Source organism: Dermacentor albipictus, chromosome 1 (genome assembly GCF_038994185.2).
Source record: "Dermacentor albipictus isolate Rhodes 1998 colony chromosome 1, USDA_Dalb.pri_finalv2, whole genome shotgun sequence".
Classification (NCBI taxonomy): Eukaryota; Metazoa; Arthropoda; class Arachnida; order Ixodida; family Ixodidae; genus Dermacentor; species Dermacentor albipictus.
In genome coordinates, this window is record NC_091821.1 from 195,733,614 (window position 1) to 195,751,735 (window position 18,122).

At 45.7% G+C, this 18,122-nt stretch overlaps 1 protein-coding gene across 4 annotated transcripts in view; it reads left to right on the plus strand.

Annotated features, from left to right (window-relative positions):
* The window catches only part of LOC135897999 (uncharacterized), a 132,386-nt gene extending 117,004 nt beyond the window's left edge, over positions 1–15,382 (plus strand). For all 4 annotated transcript variants that reach the window (XR_011511028.1, XM_065426708.1, XM_070530705.1 and 1 more), the window contains 2 exons: positions 7,774–7,919; positions 11,690–15,382. Coding sequence is in view for 3 of the 4 variants with exons in the window: in XM_065426708.1 (XP_065282780.1) it covers positions 7,774–7,919; positions 11,690–11,917 (374 nt within the window). In the remaining variant the exon portion in view is untranslated. The remainder of the gene's footprint in view (positions 1–7,773; positions 7,920–11,689) is intronic.
* The last annotated feature ends 2,740 nt before the right edge of the window (positions 15,383–18,122 follow it).

Here is an 18,122-nt window from a genome sequence, read left to right on the forward strand (position 1 = left end):
GCGGGATCAGCTTAGCACACAGGATGTTACGCTCGACACCCTCAGTGTTCTTTCAGGAATGAAAAAGCAGCGGCCGTTCCGAAGTTGCGCCCCATGAGGCCGGCATTTGTTTTCGCTGTATGGAACTTTTAGTGCTACAAAAGACCCACTAAGCAGCCCAGAACAAAGCAAATACCACCTGAACGCCCTAATTGTGCTCCGCTGTTTTATGTGTACGATCTACTGATGTCAGCTGAATGGTTTTTCCGTTCAATTCAGCGTTTTCGGTTTTATCTTTTGAGGCGTTTTAGAGGAACAAATAGAAAAAGCAAGGCAAACAGAAAGCAAGGCAAGGTGAACACAATATGCGCTGCATTGTCCTTCAATAGTCCCCTAGAAATGTCGCGTGCCGCGTTGCTCGACTCGACACAGCGCATAGCAGTTAGAGAAGAAAGCCACGTTGGTGAGTGGTGGTGGTGGTGGTGGTGGTGGCGGCACATTCCCGGAGTTGAGCGCAGCTACCAATAGCGGCACTGAGCGGCGCACCTCCGTGCCACCACGTAAACAGTACAAGGAGCCTATACCGCTGCGCAGATTACTCTGAAGTAACAGTGAGCGTGCTGTTATGCAAGCGTCATTCGTGTCTGCCGGGGGCAGCTTTTCTACAGTATATAATGTCAGTTGTAACTATGGGACCCTACCTTCATTATTGACTATGTCTTCCTCTCGGTTTTCGTCTACTTTTCTGTGTGCTGGCATTTCCCTGCTAAAACGGGTTGTGCCGAATAGCCCAACAAAATACGCTCATGCATGAACAGCGGGAAATGCTCGTTAATATTTATGACATCAATAGTTTATTGCCTTGTGTACGAAGAAGTAGCAAGCTTTCATCACAGTGCCAATTATTGCGCCTGAACAGCCTAACTGCATGCATTTATGAACCACAAATATACCGTTCAAGCATAATGAAATTTGTATCCCGTCCCAAGAACCGCAACTCGCCCTGCTCCCCCATTGTCATCGAACTGGATGGCAGACCTGTACCAGAGGTCCAAACCCGCAGGATACTGCCTATGCATATTGAGAGTGATAGGAAGCACACCACTAACATTCCGAAGACTCAGGCAGGTAGCAGGGGTGATCTCGCACTTAATCTGCAGGGTCTCGGGCCACCACAAAGGCATGAGGGAGCATGATCTGTGCCGCCTTGTTCACGCCTTTGTACTCAGCGTGTGCTCTACACCACCCCCTATCTTCAGCTCTCTCGCCGTGAACTGACGCCATGAATGCTCTCATTCGCCAGGCATACAAAGTCGCCCTCAAGCATCCAATAAATACACCTACCGACCGACTCTTACAACTATGCCTTCACAAAACAATTGGGGAACTCTTAGACGTGCACCACCAAGCACAATACCTTCGTATCACACAAACAAACACTGGCCGGTACATCCTGCCTTCTCTTGGAATCGCATACTACCCATTATCCGACATTACGCCTCATATCAGGACCCTTACAGCGCGAACTGCTCATTAAGCCTCTCCCCCGTAACATGCACCCAGACCACACCACGATTAGCGCCGTAGAACTCGAGGTACAGCAGTCCACCGGTATTACGGCTCGGAACCGGACGCCGTATGGGTAGACGCAGCCTGCACGGGCGATGAAGCGGTCGCTGTTGTGGTGGATCACACTCTCTCCCACATCGGAACACACACACACTCCCCCCCCCCCCCCCCGCCAGCACCTCCCCCAACACCACCCCCGAAGCTGAAGAGGAAGCCGCCATTGTCCTAGGCATCGTCAACACAGAAGCACTGTATGTTTTATGAGATTCCAAAACTGTAATCCTAAATTTCACACGAGGCCACGTCCACGTCCCTGCTTTTTGCATACTGGACTCGCCCGTTGCATACCCGCCCTGTCATGTGGAGCTGATTTGGATGCCACCGCACTGCGGGAATACTGGAAATGAGGCCACCAACCTCTTAGCCCGAGGTTCTTTAAAGCGGGATATTTAAAACGGCCTCCCATCCGGGATTCACGAAGGAGCGCGTGCACACTTTCAACGAGCTGACGCATGCCTACAAAGTGGCGCGTCAGCTGTATCCTCCACCGCACACATCTCTTAGCAATCCACAAGCAACCCTTTGGCTCCAATTACAAACACACACTTTCCCCCTCTCCTCTCACTCTTTCTCACTATCACTCACTTTTCCTCAGATCAGCCTGTACTCTCTGTCATGAACTTCACGCTTCTGCTCTCCATCTTCTTACTGCCCGGCGGATACTCCCCGCGGGGCCTAGAGTACCTGAAGACCTGGGAGGACTGGGAGACCCTGCTGCACTCTGCAGACCCGGTCGTGCATACCATGGCTACTGACCGGGCTGCCGGCGTTATGAACCGAAGTAACACAAACGCTTGAGTGCAGTGGGGTCGTGTGGGGGACCTGGAGCATGCGCACTCCAAACACGGACGCAAAGCAGCCCTGACTTCTCCGGGAAACAAGAAAGTCCTACGCTAACTGCATAGTTGTGGGTCAGTTTGGCGACTGCTTGGATGGTGTCCTGTATTTATTTATTTATTTAATACATACTGCAGACCAATCTGGTCCAAGCGGGACGGGCAATACAATTTACAGCATATCTGTTTTAGACAAAAGGAGAACAAGAAAAGAAACATGATAGTACCAGAGGAAAGAACACAAAAAGCCATAATCATCTAGTCATATAGTGCCTCATAAGAGGCTATTCCAGTCGGACACAGGATGCGGAAAAAGGAAAACTTATAAATGTCTGTTCTTGCAAAGTAAGGAGTTAGAAAGTGTGTTTGGTAATGTCGCGTAGGTCTTGTGGCCAAAGGGGAAAGAAACTGTGTCTGATCAATAGCCATTTTACCGTTAAGAAGTAAGTTAAAAAAATTTAAACGACATTTTTTTCTTCTCGATTCAAGTAGCTCAATGTTGTTAGCTTTCATGAGCTCAGAAGGAGAATCAGCATACTTGAATTTGGAATAGATAAACCTGACAGCTTTTCGCTGAATCCTTTCTAACTTCTTAATGTTAAGCTTAGTATAAGGATCCCAAACAATAGAGCAATATTCAAGCTTAGGTCGAATGAATGTGAAATAGCTAAGAAGTTTGACATTAGGAGGAGAATTACGAAGTTTATGTCTTAAGTAACGAAGTTTGCGGAAAGCTGAAGAGCAAATGTTATCAATGTGAATATTCCAAGAGAGGTTATTAGTGATTTTCACTCCTAGGTACTTGTAACTAGTAACCTACTTCAAAGGAAGAGATGTCAGGTTATAAATATATTTTAGAGGTGTTTTCTTAAGCGTTACGCAAAGATAAACAGTTCTATCGGTGTTAGCAATCATGCCGAAATCTGTGCACCACTTAGATACATTAATGAGATTAGAATTCAACTCAACCTGATCATGAACATCTCTGATTTCACGAAATAAGGCAGCATCATCTGCAAATAACCTAATTTGAGTTCTAGGAGTAATTGCGGAGACAATGTCATTTATATATAAAAGAAACAGCAAGGGTCCCCGAACACTTCCTCGAGGCACACCTGATGTTACAGGAAGACTGCAGGAATCAAAACCGTCAATTGAAACAAACTGCGTTCGGTTATGTAAGTAAACGGAAACCCAAGAGACCAAAATGTCGGGAAGGTTAATATTTATGAGTTTATTAAGCATTTTATCATGAACAACTCTGTCAAATGCTTTACTAAAATCTAAGAATATAGCGTCAATTTGTCCACAATTATCTATGCATGTTGCAAATGAATGTACTACCGTGACCAATTGTGTTGCAGTAGAGAAATTTCTTCTCAATCTGTGTTGACAGCTTGAGAGGATAGAGTTTTCCTCAAGAAATTGAGTGATGCGTTTTGCTACAACGTGTTCCAATAATTTACAACAAGAAGGTGTTAAGGATATTGGGCAATAATTTTCTAATAACAACGGTCACCTTTTTTATAGACGGGTATAACTTGAGCTGTCTTCCATTCATCAGGTAGCCTCGCACTTAATAGTGAACATCGAAACAAGATCACAAGAAATTTAGCGATAGTTTCGGCATAACGACGCAGAAAAATAATGGGCAAACCATCAGGACCGCAAGTCGATTTTGTTTTGAGATTTAACAGCATTGCGACTACAACTACACCGGGATATGAAATTAAAAAAAAACCAGGGATGCTAAAAATGCCACCTGACGCAGATTCACGGTTGTACTTGCCTTTGAAAACACTCCAGTAAAGTAAGTATTAAAATACTCAGCGATGACTTGTGGATCTGTAATAGAGATGCCATCAACCGAAACCTGCGTCACGTGCCTGTCAGCATCGCTCAAGTAATCCCAAAATTTTCTCGGTTCATTATTAATAAAGTTGGGCAAAGTTGTTGTGAAAAAGAAGTCCTTAGACTCGTGAATTGCACGTGTGAGATCGTTTTTGATACCATTAATGATAATAGGATTGGGAGTAGACCTTTTAGCCCGTTTTAGTTTCCGTTTCAAATGAATAATTTTTCGCGTTACCCAGGGTCTACGTTTATGTACTTTCTTTCGCTTCTTTGGTACGAACGTATTCAAGCAGTAATTGCAAATATCAGCAAACTTTTTCCATGGCAAACATACATTATGATGATCTTCAGCAAAATCAGTCAGGCAATTTTCCATATGTGCAATCACAGAAGCATCATTAGCTCTGTCGTAATCTCTAAAATAGCGTATGCTACTAGTTTTATGAGAAGCAAATTTCACTAGGGGAATTGACATGTTTACACGACAGTGGTCTGATAAACCTTCTTCAACTATGACAGTGTGTTCAGTGTGTTCAATGATGGCACCATCATTGCCATGGGTAGTCTATAGTGTAATGTCGTCAACACAGACAGTACGTTTCGGGTGAGGAACAGTTGCCAATTGTCGTGCTTTGGGGATGAGAGCGATATTAAATAAGAAAGGTGAGAGGACGTACCCTTGCGGGATGCCGACGCTCTCTAGAGAGTACGTGGGGTAGGTGAGCGCGCCGAAGTGAAGCTCAGCCTTGCGTGTTGTGAGAAAGGTCCGGATGTAGGTGTACGTACGTGCACCCACATTCAGTGGGGAGAATGCAGTCATGATCGCATGATGTTCAACGCGATCAAAGACTTTGGATAAATCCAAAGCCAAGCCTGCCTTGGTGTGGCCCGGAATGAGTGGGTCGAAGATGTCCTGGGTGATTTGCAACGTGGCGTCTTGTGTAGATAAATAGGGGGCGGAATCCTACAATGCTGTGAGGGTATAAGTCATGGTCTGCCATGCGCTGTGTGAGCCTCGCTGATACCTCAATATGTGCGGTGCTCTATGAGCAGTTGAATTACCTTTGAAATAGAATTCTTCTCACCCGCGTGGTACAATCAGGAGTGCTGTTCTCATGCTTTTTCAGCGTTTCGTGGATATCGTGTGCGTAGCTACATTCCCACATAAAGAAGAATTGAAGAAGCACAAGGACCTGAGAAGCCAGAAAGACGAATTATTGTCAAATACGTGTCCATTGTTTTCATGCTGTCTCAGCAGTCATACTGATGGCGCACGCTAGATTGGCGTGGAGTATTCTTATAGCATGAAAATCTGTGGTTGCTACAACCAGTGCACGATATTATTCATTTTGTAGACCTAAGAAATAATGCTGCTTTGGTACATTGACTGCAGATAGTACGCGTACTTTAAAAAAATATAATCAAAACGATAATATCGTGCTTGTTTCGGTAGTGGTTGCACTAAAATAAAAATAAACGAAATGAAAAGAATCAGCATATATCGATAACTTACTGAGCTAGAATAGTTATGTTACTTTTACTGTAAACAGTGAAGCAAGAAAAAAAATCATTTTAGCAACGAAGCCTCCTTTACACGACATCGGGCACAAGCTCCCTTAGATGTGAGACCTCTCTTCGACTCCGGCCAGCAACATACGTTCCTTGTTGCGGCGCCACTGCACTATGAAAAAAGTTGTCGAAATACTAACGAACGCGGGCACGTTTTGCAAGAATAGCTCGCATGGCGCGTCGGCATAGCGTGGGGAAGCTGTACGCACAAACACAAACACACAGGACAAAAAATAAATAAAAAATAAATAAACTGAACACTACTTTACGTCGTCACGGCGCAATGGTGAAAACGACGCTGCCGCCTTTGTAAGCAGAGATGCACAGGGCCGCAGAAGGGTGACGTCGAGAAATGCGCGCACCAGCTGCGGAACAAACGCTAAACAGAGGGACGAGAGAAAAAAATACCTAATAAAAATTAAAAAAAAACAAGACAGAGAGGGACACAAGAAAATATAGGGGGGTTAACCAGACGCACATCCAGTTTGCTACCCTGCAGTGGGACTGGGGGGAGGGGATAAAAGGGTGAAAAGAAAGAAGGCAAGAGAGAGGGAACAATACTTGCACGCGCTCTTGAAGCTAAGCACCAAGTCTACAAACGGTCGCATAGACCTGTCGGCTGCAGGTACTGTAGCAACTCCCTCGTTGGTTTCTGTGCGAGCGATGTGCACGGCCATGGTCCAAGATTCGCCATGTTTTCTGCGTTTTCGGCGTTTTCTACGGTTCAATTCCGAGATCATTAAAGAATGCCAGGGCAAGGCGAAATACCATAATTTCATCAAACAGCTGTCGGACAGCCCTATGGCTCTACAAAGCAGCAAAAATGAAAAAAAAAAAAACCTTCATCTTCATCATTAGTTTAGGTTTATGTCCATTGCAGGAACAAGGCCTCTCCCAGTGATCTCCAATTACCACTGTCTTGCGCTAGCCTATTCCAACTTGCGCCGTCAAAAATCTTAGTTTCATCACCCCACCTAATTTTCTACAGTCCTCGACTGCGCTTCCCTTCTCTTGGCACCCATTCTGCAACTATACAGGGTGATCATTTTTAACTTTTATAGAACTTTTAAATATAACATATGACAGATAACAAAATTCTTCTCCTTGAGCTGGATTCTTCAAAGAGGCGGAAATTACTAGCACAAGAAATTGACACACATATTCAACTAATTAGCAAAAATTCGCACACTTCGTTGCTAGTTAAAGAAGCAACCTCTATATCCTGTTCATCACTACTTGCCAAAAAGCTTTAATGTAGGGTAATTACCCTACGGTTGCTAACCATGATGTGGACCCATCCCCGCATACAGTCTTGTGGACTAAGACATACATTAAGTAACATATGATTCAGACCTATAGTTCTAGGAACGCAGATTCACTCGTGCTGCGATTCCCTGGGACTCAGACTTGTGCCCACTCAGTCCCAACTCGGCTCACTCAACATTGCTGTCTCCCTCACCTCTTCCCTTAGAACTCACTCGTTTTTCCTCAGACTCATACTCGTGGATGACTTTCAGACTCAGCGAGCATGAGTAAAGGCCCTCAACGTCGTCAGGTAACTAACTTACCAACTTGATTATGAGCGATGGTTGAGGGACAACGCATTTTGAAAGTCATCCCTATAGTATCTCCAAAATACGTGTCTGCATGCTATTGTTTAATTAAATTCCCCCATTGTGGGGCGTTGCAGTCCATGTGGAATATGGAAAAAAACGTCTGAGTGAGTTGAACCACGAATAAGTTAGCCTACCTACGAGCTTAGCTAACGCTATTCAGTATCTTGAAAAGATGCAATTTGATCAACACGAATGAAGCTGATGAGGCGCTCCTTGTCGTTTTGCGCTACTCAGAATATTATTAATTTAACTCCCGTTTATTTCCCCTTTTCTCTGCATTACTCTGCAAGGAAACGTCCCCGGCCTGTTTCTTATGGAAGGACAGCATCAAGCATGGCCGCAGGACCCAGCAGCATCCGCGATTGCCGCCACCAGGACGCGGAATGGCGCCAAAACCAATGCTGATACTGATGACACAGGGATCTACTATACACTGGTAGTTATCTTATCATTGTTTTATTTACAGTTTGCTTATCACCCATCAATGTTTAATTTACCATGGCGCAGACTTCCCGCAATATAGTGATTTACAAGTTTATTTATTTATTTATTTATTTACATATTTATTCTCAATAACTTTAAGGTCATTGGGCATTACAGGGAGAAATGGGGTGACATGCATAAGTGTGACACACTTTCTTAAAGATCGTATTGTCAGTGATAGAGCGATGTAGGCGCGCAGGTAGCCCTATTACGTGCCGATGCACGGGATGAAGGAGTTGAGGTAAGTACTCGAGGAGCAAGTCGGCACTATAACGGTAAACTAATGAACAACGAGTGATGAAATATAACATTGACAAAGTAAAAGTTGTTCCTTAAGGACAGGGTTAGTGCATAAAAAGAAAAAAATCATCGCCCAAGCACTCCGTACAGATGGTTAACCAGCGAACCTGAAACGTGCGGTCCCAGTGTTTACCACAGGGTTAATCCCGATGGTTCATTAAACGACAGCTTGGTAGGCTGCCGGATCCTCGGTGCGCAGTTGCTGCTTGCGCTCAGCTGCAGGAGCCTGTTCTTGGGCTCGGGCTGCAGCATCGGCATGGCGTAGAAGAGCTCGTTCTCGGTTCTGCTCGCCGCATTGCTCATCGGAAGCTACCTGCTCCTTAGGAGTACGTATGACGCGTGGCCTACCCATTTCGGATCCGGAGAGAAACTGCATCGCGCGCGCTCGGCTGCGACGCAGAGCAACGAGGTTACTACTGGCGCAGCTAATCCAATGCCACCTAGATAGCACAAGTCCTTTTCACTCCAATCCATGGCGTCATGTTACCTGGCCCGACTGCCATAGAATCTAATAGGGATACACCCGAGTAGGCAGCAGTGATTTTGACGTCACCGCTTTCATCACGCCAGCCTCGTCAATGGAAATTTCGGGCCAGGTAGCATGACGAAATGGATCGGAGTAAACAGGCCTTGTGCTGTCTAGGTGGTATTGGCTAATCGCGCGCCTCTCTTTCTCTTGTTTCTTCTCTTTTTCTTTTTTGCGCATGTGCATGGGGTTGCGCCGGAGGAGCTTTCGGCGTACAGGCTACCGACAGACGGACGGACGGACGGACGGACGGATAGGCTAGCCATATACCACTTCGCTGTAAACATTTTATGAAAACGACATAGACGGGCATTTTTGTGCTACAGTACGAGGACAAGTGTCCTATATAAGTGCCGGAGAAGATCGGAGCTGATACCAAAGCTCCGTGGAGGAAGAAGTGGACGAGTGTACGAGAACGGCGGCACGAAGCGCGATCTCGCAGTCCTCGAACCAGGCGGGCAGCAGTTCCGAGCTCCTCGGATGAACGAGGTCTTGCCGGGCGAGGTGTGCGTGGCAAGGTGCGGAGAACCACGAAGCCGAGTGAGGACTAGGGTGTTCGACGTACCGCAGTGGTAGCTGTGCTAGACGCGGTCCTCAAGTGCGACCGCCGCACGTAGCTTGCGAGCGACGTGCGAGCCGGGCACCGAGGCCGTGCTTTACAAGGCGTCTGCACCAGCTTGACTTACTGATAGTAGCCACATCTAATTTATGGTTTTTGAAGCGCTGTCAATGGCTCACAATGAAGCGATGTCTGCCAAGGCGTCTAGCCAGGAGCGGCCAGGAGTGAGAGCACGCTGGCAAGCGTGTGTGTGGTTTGACCTTAAGTTTCGCGTGGTTCGACGCTAGTTGAACACTCTTAGAAAAATTTACGCCCTTTGGGGCGTATCTTGTCCCACAACAATAATCGTCATCTGTCTTGCTCGCGTTTCCTTTCTTCAACGCTGCGAGCCCGGTACTTCCCAGTCACGAACGGCATGCGCGTTATCAGTGTGACGCAGCATTCTCGACAGGAAAGTAGCCAGAGCCGAGTTTTCAAGAAAGGAATCAAGAAAGGCAGATGACGATTATAGTTGTGGGACAAATACACACCTCAAAGGGTGAAACCGTTTTAAGAGTGAAGGCTTAAAACTAATCGAAATTTACGAGACCCGACGGCTACGACACCTATAAGCAGTGTGGCCAAAGTTTAGTTCCAACGCGGGCGGCTGCAGTCCAGCGTGAGCTGATAGTGTGTGGATTCTTATCGAAGTTCTAAACGCAGACTTTCGCGTACTTCAGCCTGTTTATTAAACTGCGTAACAACAATAACAGTTCCAGCAGCAACACCTGGAAAAAGCGCACTGATCCAAACACCATTCTCGATTGATGTCAGCTATTAGCCAACAGCATCCGTCTATGGGAATCTTGCATATGACGATATATGCAAACCGGCAGCAGCTTCGAAGTGGGTGAGGAGAAGGGCCCTGTTGAAAAGAGAGTTTTTGAGAAAAAACCGCGCACGACTGCAAAATTTGGCTGAGATGTTTGCAGCAGCGTATGCTATCCACGGACTGTGTTTTCCCGCTAAGTCCGAAGGGTGGTTCACGACTCCTTTAATGGCTTCCGGGACACATGTGGCATCAGTGGGAACGACTTCGCCGATGAAGCCGCCGCCCGATCTGCACGCACCAGAGCGGTCGGCGCATTTTGATTCCACTTTCCCGAAGTGACGCTGCAACTGGGCACACTCGATGTCCCCTGAATGTACTATTGCTAGTGAATTCTATCGTTCCGCCGAGACACAAGAAATTTTTACTCCCGAAGGCAAGAAGGACGCACGCGGGTCACAACACACTCTGCGTCGTGTAGGAGTGCGCGCTTCGTTGTCGTGGCCGTTGCGTTCCATAACGACACAAAGGTTATTTTCATTCATTATGAATTGTTGCCTAAACACATTCAATTTATATTTCAGTCAAATTAAAATATCGTTACAAACTTTCATAAAGCTTTTTATTTGCAATTACACAAACAATTTCTTGTTAATGCTTCTTGCACGGCATTTGCACCCGGTGCAAACGATAAAAAAGTGAAAGAAGGTGGCCCACGGCTTCACCACGCTAGTCCGTCCCATGACGTGATGTTGAAGTGCTGTTAGCTAATAGAGGTCGAAGAGTCCCGGGGGTTACATTTCATGTCTCCATACGATTAGTTAATTCATCAGATGGCGTCGCCCGAGCTCACGAAGATCACGAGCTTCGCCGAGCTCGGGCCTTCCTGTATAGCGCCCCTGGAGAATCATCCACTGTCAGGACAGAAAGGGCCCTAGGTCAGAGCTTCGAAAGAAACTTCGCGCAAAATACTAACCGTGTAAGTGTGAGTGTCTCAGTCGTGCTGCTGAAACAAACTTGTGCAGCTCAGACATCTGCAGACTAAGTATCATCTAATGCAAAATTTTATATATTTTACCTTATATTGACATGAAAGCGAAAAAGAATAGCCGTGGGCAGCAAATGGCGCCAAGCAACTGTTCAATTTATTTTCATCTTCATAATTAATAAACGTGTCTGTCTGCGCTGGGGAAGTTGCTAAGGTCTACGGGTCCACATAATAGAATTCGAGAACACTGGCTACGACCGCTTTATTGCGTACGCTGTTTACTTGGTTCGCCGTTCTTCTCTTTCTCTTTCTATCCTCTTACCGCCTGCTCGCGTTCAGTGTAGCCAACAACTACCTCTAGTTATAACTTCACTGCATTTATATGCATCCTTTCTCTCTCTCTTGGCTCAATGCTCATAACTACTCAAACAGTGCTTCAGGTGGTGTCCCGGGGAAGAAGAAAACACAAAACAAAAAACTAGTCAGAAAAAGAAATAAGGAAAAGGAGTGACTTTTGGTCCCGCGCATTTTTTCTTTTCCAGAAGCATCCTGTACGTCGCAACATGGATGTGGTCCTCACTTGCAGAACGTCGGGACGTAGGTCGCCCAGGCCATGGAGACAGATCTCTGCAGCGATCAAGGTCCGAGATGCCGAGATGCTGCAAATGTGCGAGCCGCGTGGCGCTCCCGGAGCCACAGCAGTCAGAGGCACGCAGGCCACGGAAAAAGCGCCGTCCATGTCACCCCGCAGCGCCACGTCGCCCCCTTAATTCTCACGGGATTTCTCTCAATCCCATTTCGACGCGTCGCTCGTCTGACCGCGGAGAAGCGGCTGGCCGTGCTCCCCGTCGGTCGTCAGACCTCCCACGTGGTTGGGGCCCACCCGCGAAACGTGCTTTCCGCGCCCATGTTTGTATACAGTAATCCGTTCGTGCGGCCTGGCCCGACCCTCGAGGGAGAGCGTGGCGGGTTCCCTGTTGTGCGCGCTCGTCTATACATATACAGGTCGCAGGTGGCGTCGTTTAGCATTTAGACGAATCGCAGGACGAATAGAGCCGGAGTCCTCGCCTCAAGGTCGGCGTCAACTGTGTACGCGCCCGTGTCCTGCACTCCGAGGCTCCGCATTTCTCTCAGTTCGGCCGCAAATGGAGCGCTGTTATTCGCAGTTCTACCAACTGCTCCTACAGCATTCCGGCTGCCGTCAGCTTCGGCACTTGTCTGAAGGCGGGCGGTGGGCACCACGCGCCTTTGTCTTTACCAGCTTCAACATTGCATATAACAAGAAAAAGCTCGCCGCCAATTCGAGCGGCGATGACGAACCGAAATGTAAAGTTTAGCTTTCTACAGGAATTTTGAAGAGTAATGTAGAACAGAGCAAGTGAGCGTCCACTGATGAAAGGATGCAAACTTCTCGTCATCCACAACAATGTCAAAAGTTGCGATGAGTTGGGTGACGTCTCCTTGTTATTATAAGCAACCCACGAAAAGTCATCTGAAGTCTTGCGCGCTGAAACAATATGTTGGGGTAAGTTATCGCGCTCCTTTATCTAGGTTGAAATACCTGCTTTATACGTGAAAATTCCATTCAAAGCATTCGCATTGAACTGCTGCTGAGCCAGAATAAAATCCAGTTGCCGGTAATCAGATTTAAATACGTGATGATGCAAATTTTATGTCTTCGTGTTGAACTATAAGACTGCATTGACGCCTTTCAGACAAAGGTGCTAACGCCCCTTAGCATATTAGCATAACCATCAATTAAACTAATAGGGTCACTTTTTTTTTACCTTTTGCGATAAAAGAAAACTAGAGAAAGAGTATATTATCTTTCGAAAGTAGTATTTTTCACGAGGAATAAATAGCTTAAAGGCGGAAAGCAAATAATAACAATAGTAAATAAAATTAAGTACGGGAGAGGATGTGTAATTAATTAAATCAAGCAACATGAAGATACAGACACAGCAGGCCTCTAGCTAAGGCTTGGAAGAGACTCAGATAATGTCACTGTATTCACTTCGTGATGTTTCCACGAAACACAACAGCACGTGCGTTCAGACTACTTGGTGGGGATTCAAGATTATTCTCGTTATAAAAAAAGAAAAAGAAGAGAGAAAGAAAGGAAGTACAATACTAGCGCGTGTGTCCCCTTTACGTTCGCATAGAAAGTAGTAAAAGACCATGAACCACGTTAGTCTGATATATATCTTACTAGAATAATCTACCTTCGCACAATCTTCTTAAAGGCCGCTTATAGACCATTTTCAAAGAGGATTGCTCACGCAGTGAACGGCAGGAAGAACGTGCCATCCGTCACCCTAGTCTATTAGTAGACATAACCGGCGTATCGCTGTAAAGAGTCGTCGCATACGTCCCACGAACGCGCCAGTTCGCAGAAACGAAGAGGCCGGCAACTTCGCTTGTCTCTCGGCCAAGGATTTCCGCTGATCTATCAATGGCTGATCTGGGTGGATATCTTCAGCGTAAAACAGCACTAGCCACGTGAAACTCCGGAAAGTGTGAGCCTCGGTGAAAGACAATCCAATCACGCATCGCCAGAAGCCGCAGCTCCGAACACAAAAGGGAGGCGCTGATGAGTATTATCGCGGTAGAGAGCCGGTCACCTTGTCCGTCGTGTAAACCACGCCCATCGCGGGCCGAAACAAAGCCAGCGTCGTCGCTCAACACACCCCGCGCCAGACCTTATCGTGCTATCAGGCGATAAAACAACGCAAACGGTCGCCGCGCCATTAACGTCGCTGGCTGCAAGTCTTCTCTGCGCGATTCCTCCCAGATTTCTATCGGCCGCCGTGAAACAATAAAGCCGTGCCGGGAAGCCGCGCTGCGCTGCCGCAAAGAAGTGTGGACGGGGCCGGCTGCTGCACCTCCCGGCTTTCGCTCCTCTCTTCTAGCTGCCGGAGACAGCGGCAACAGCTGGTGCGGGCCGACCACCGCCTTCTCGCTTGGGCCAAGACTAACAAGAGGGATAAACAGGCGTTGTGGGACGAGAGAGAGGCCAAAAAAAGAAAGCTAGCATTCCGCGAATATTACGATTCTGGATAAGCGAGCTCTTCGCCGTCACGGTACAAAGGGGGCTCTCTTAGTTCTCCGTAGAGGAAGAATAATTAATATCCTCTTTGCCTCATACAAGAGTGCCGAAAGGAAGTAGCGATAGAGAAGGAGAGTGACAAGAATAGATTTCACTACAGATCTCTCTCGCCTGCAGGGTTGCTCAAGCCTTTCCGGCCAGCGAAGAGAAAGGGGCAGGGGTTTTCAGCAAATTCACGATGGTTATCCGGTCAAATGAGCGGTTGTACATGGATCGCAAGTAATGAATTCGTCGTTTTCCGTCTCGCTATGTCCCCTTATCAGCACACGGCCCTTCCTTCTTAGTAATAGCCGGACGTGGCCAAGGGAACACGCCGGCACAGCCAATGAGCGGGCAGCTGCAAAGGAACGGCCCAATGCGAGACCTGCTCCGTTGCTCAGTCATGTGCGCTCCGACTCGAAAGGCAGGACACCAAAGACGCGTCATTGCCCTCAGAGGCCAGGTTATGCAAATCTAAAGAGGCGGCAACTGCTGTTGCAAGCAGGTTCTGCTAGCGGCTTACATGACTTCAGAGTACTACGTCGCTCGTGTGCGCGCCTGAGGGAGATGTGAGCATCGTAGTGCTTGTTCTGAAGCACTGATCTGAAGTCGTAAATTGGCCCTTGGATAAAAGGGGTCGGCAGTATCAACGGCGTGTCAAAGGGCGTTATTTCAATTGACCACGTTCTGGAGCCGTTTCGCAAGGCTTTTCGCTCGCAAGAAGTGTTTCCCATTGGCTAGTGGCCATTGATTATAATATGTTCGGTATCAAAATTGACTTTCGCTTATTATTCTGAACTGCTGTAGCGGACAAACTACTTTGTGATTACGGGCATTAATTACTACTGCCGCTCAAGAATAAAAAAGAAACAGAAAAAGAAAGAGTGGCTTTGACGACGTTGGCGACCTTTCTTTATTCTTTAGGTTACAACCAAGCGTCCTTGAATAATCGTTACGATACAATGAAAATCATTTCGTCAGTTTTCAGGCTATACATAACGTGCTGGAATCGTATAAAGGTAACATGGATAAAAAGTAAAATGTTCATCGGTGCCTAATGAGGTAACCTAAAAGCCGGTCTGCTGCTGCGTTTTCTTTCCTTTAATTTAGTGCGCACGTAGTGTAAGTTTTTAACGTGTGCATAACTTTAAGCTGGTATACACTGTAGCCTGTTACACGGGACGATCATTTTTATGTTATCCGGAATTTTCAGAAAAATACATATGGCAAATGGCATAATTCTTCTCCTTGAGCTGGATTATTCGAGGAGGTGGACATTACTAGCAAGAGAAATCGAAACACATATTCAACTAAATAAGGTAATCACTAATTAACTTCCACATTAATAACTTTACGGCACATATTGTAATTTACGAATTGTAGCCGGTGAGTTTGCAATATGTATCCAATTGAAATGAATCTACAGGATGGCACCAGTTTTGGGATATGATTTGAGAATGTGTGGGATGAAATACGTCGGCGTTCCACTTACTTTTACGCTTCAATGCATAAAAGATCGTTCTGTTGAAAAAGTAAGGGGAACAACCGTGCATTCTTACCGCAAGTTTGATGGCGCATATCTCGTAAGTGGTGTCATCCACACAATTCTTTTCAAGTGGACATGCCTTGTAGTCTCGCCCGCTAAACTTAGTAAATTGCAACATGTGGCATAAGGTATTTAGTTAAAAACATAATTCATACATTTTTGTTAAATAGTCGATTATGTATTTCAATTTTTTTTTTCACATAGTGTCCGCCTCTTCGAGTAGACGAGCTCATGGAGTAGAATTGTGCTATCTGCCATAGGCAATTAAAAAAAATGAAGTGTCCGCTGAAACACCCTGTATATGTAGCTCCCGCCACTGACCTCAATATGCGAGTTTGATGGTGCATATCTCCAAACTGCTGTCATTGTGGAAATTCATTCCAAGTGGATAAGCCTTGCAATCTCACTTGCTACAATACGTGGATTGTAATATGCATCGTAAAGTAATTCATAAAGAAGTTCATTAGTGAATTTTCTTAACTTGAATATGTGTTTCGATTTCTCGGGCAAGTCATGTCCGTCTCTCTGAATAATCCAGCTGAAGCACTATAATTATGTTATCTGCAACAGGCGAGCTTTATAAGTTCCGAAAAGCTTAACCATTATTACCACGTATAGTTTACCGGTGTTTTATTCTAACATTAACAAAACTTTTTTTTAAAATAGGTTGTGGCATACAACTAATCGAATTATTGAACTGGTGTACTTTTAAAGGCAGAAATTACTTACATTTAAATCGAAATGAAGAATTGACTAATTACAAAAATTCAATAATTAACTTTCTAAATACTTACTTTAGTGCACATGTTGCTATACACTAATTTAACCCAGTGATTTCACAGGGCACATCCACTTGGAATGAATGTTGAAACTAGCACAAGTTTTGAGAAAAGCGCAGTCAAATTTGCGGTCAAAATGCACTATTCCACATATTTTTTGCACAAAACGCCATTTTATGCATTGAAGTTTGAAAGTTGCTGGAACAAGCCGGTTTTCTCAGGAGTACCCCAAGGCAGTGTTTTGGGGCCTTTCTTATTTCTCATCTTTATTAATGATTTGCCTTCTGATATAACCACCCCACTTTGGTTGTTTGCAGACGACTGCGTCATATATACAATAGGATCGACTCTTTACGTGACCAGTTAGACCTCAACAACAATTCACAAAAAAACCCTCCAATGGTGCAATAAATGGCGATTCTCACTGAACCCAGTAAAATCAGTTTGTATGACCATAACAAGGAAGAAGGCGTCCCTGAGGTATAAATACAGCATCGGTCCACACGAGCTAAAAAGAGTAACATAATATAAATATTTACGATTCATATTTACCCCAGACCTGAGGTCGAACCCACATCAATGAAGTCCATAGCAGGGCAAATAAAGTTCTGTGGGACCTCAGGCGAAGATTATACAGCGCAATTCCCCAAGTGAAAAGCCTGGCATATAAAATAATAATACGGCCAATTATTGAATATGCTATCATAGTATGGAACCAATACACTGTTACTAACCATCATTAATTGCACAGAGTTCAATGACTGGCTCCCAGATTCATATTTAATAAATATCAGCGCGTGCACTCTCCTACTGAACTATGCAGTCGTGCAAACCTTTCCGCTTAGAACTAAGGACTAAGTTTGATCGATTAAAATGTTTATTTCTAATTATTCATAATCAGGTTAAAGTTAATTTATCTGAACTGTGCATTATTTCACCAGTTAAACGCCTCAGACAACAGAGGCACAGTTTATACATACAGCCGCCAGATATACCGAATGATATATTCAAATAGAGTTTTCCGAGGGTGATTAAAGAATGCAATGACTTACCAAATTCAGTCATCACATCTTCCTCCATGAACGCTTCTACGGCTGGTTTAGAGTCTCTTAGATTATCTGATATTAATGCATCTGTGGCTCTCTGGATCCGAGAAAACCTCTCTCTAGAATTTGGAAAATTCTACGAAGCCTTCGCTCGCCTCCACGACAGCTTCACCCGTTCAGCGCTGTGGCCATACGGCAAGGCCGGCGTGAAGTTGAGGTCACCGATGACTTCTGCAAATTACTCGTGAGCTCCTCGAACGATATACCAACCCATTCACGACTGACTTTCCCGTCATCTAGTGATCACCGTTTGTTTGATCGCCTTTTACTAGTCGCGAGCTCGACGCTGCGATATCTTCTTCCCGCCGGTCAACTTGTCCAGGACCAGACGGAATTACATACTCCGCGATTTGTCATCTTGGAGTAGAAGCTCGAGAAATTTTCCTGGCGCTCTACAACTCTACGTGGGACACAGAAACTGTGCCTTATCACTGGAAGTGCAGTCGTCTTGTGGCTTTG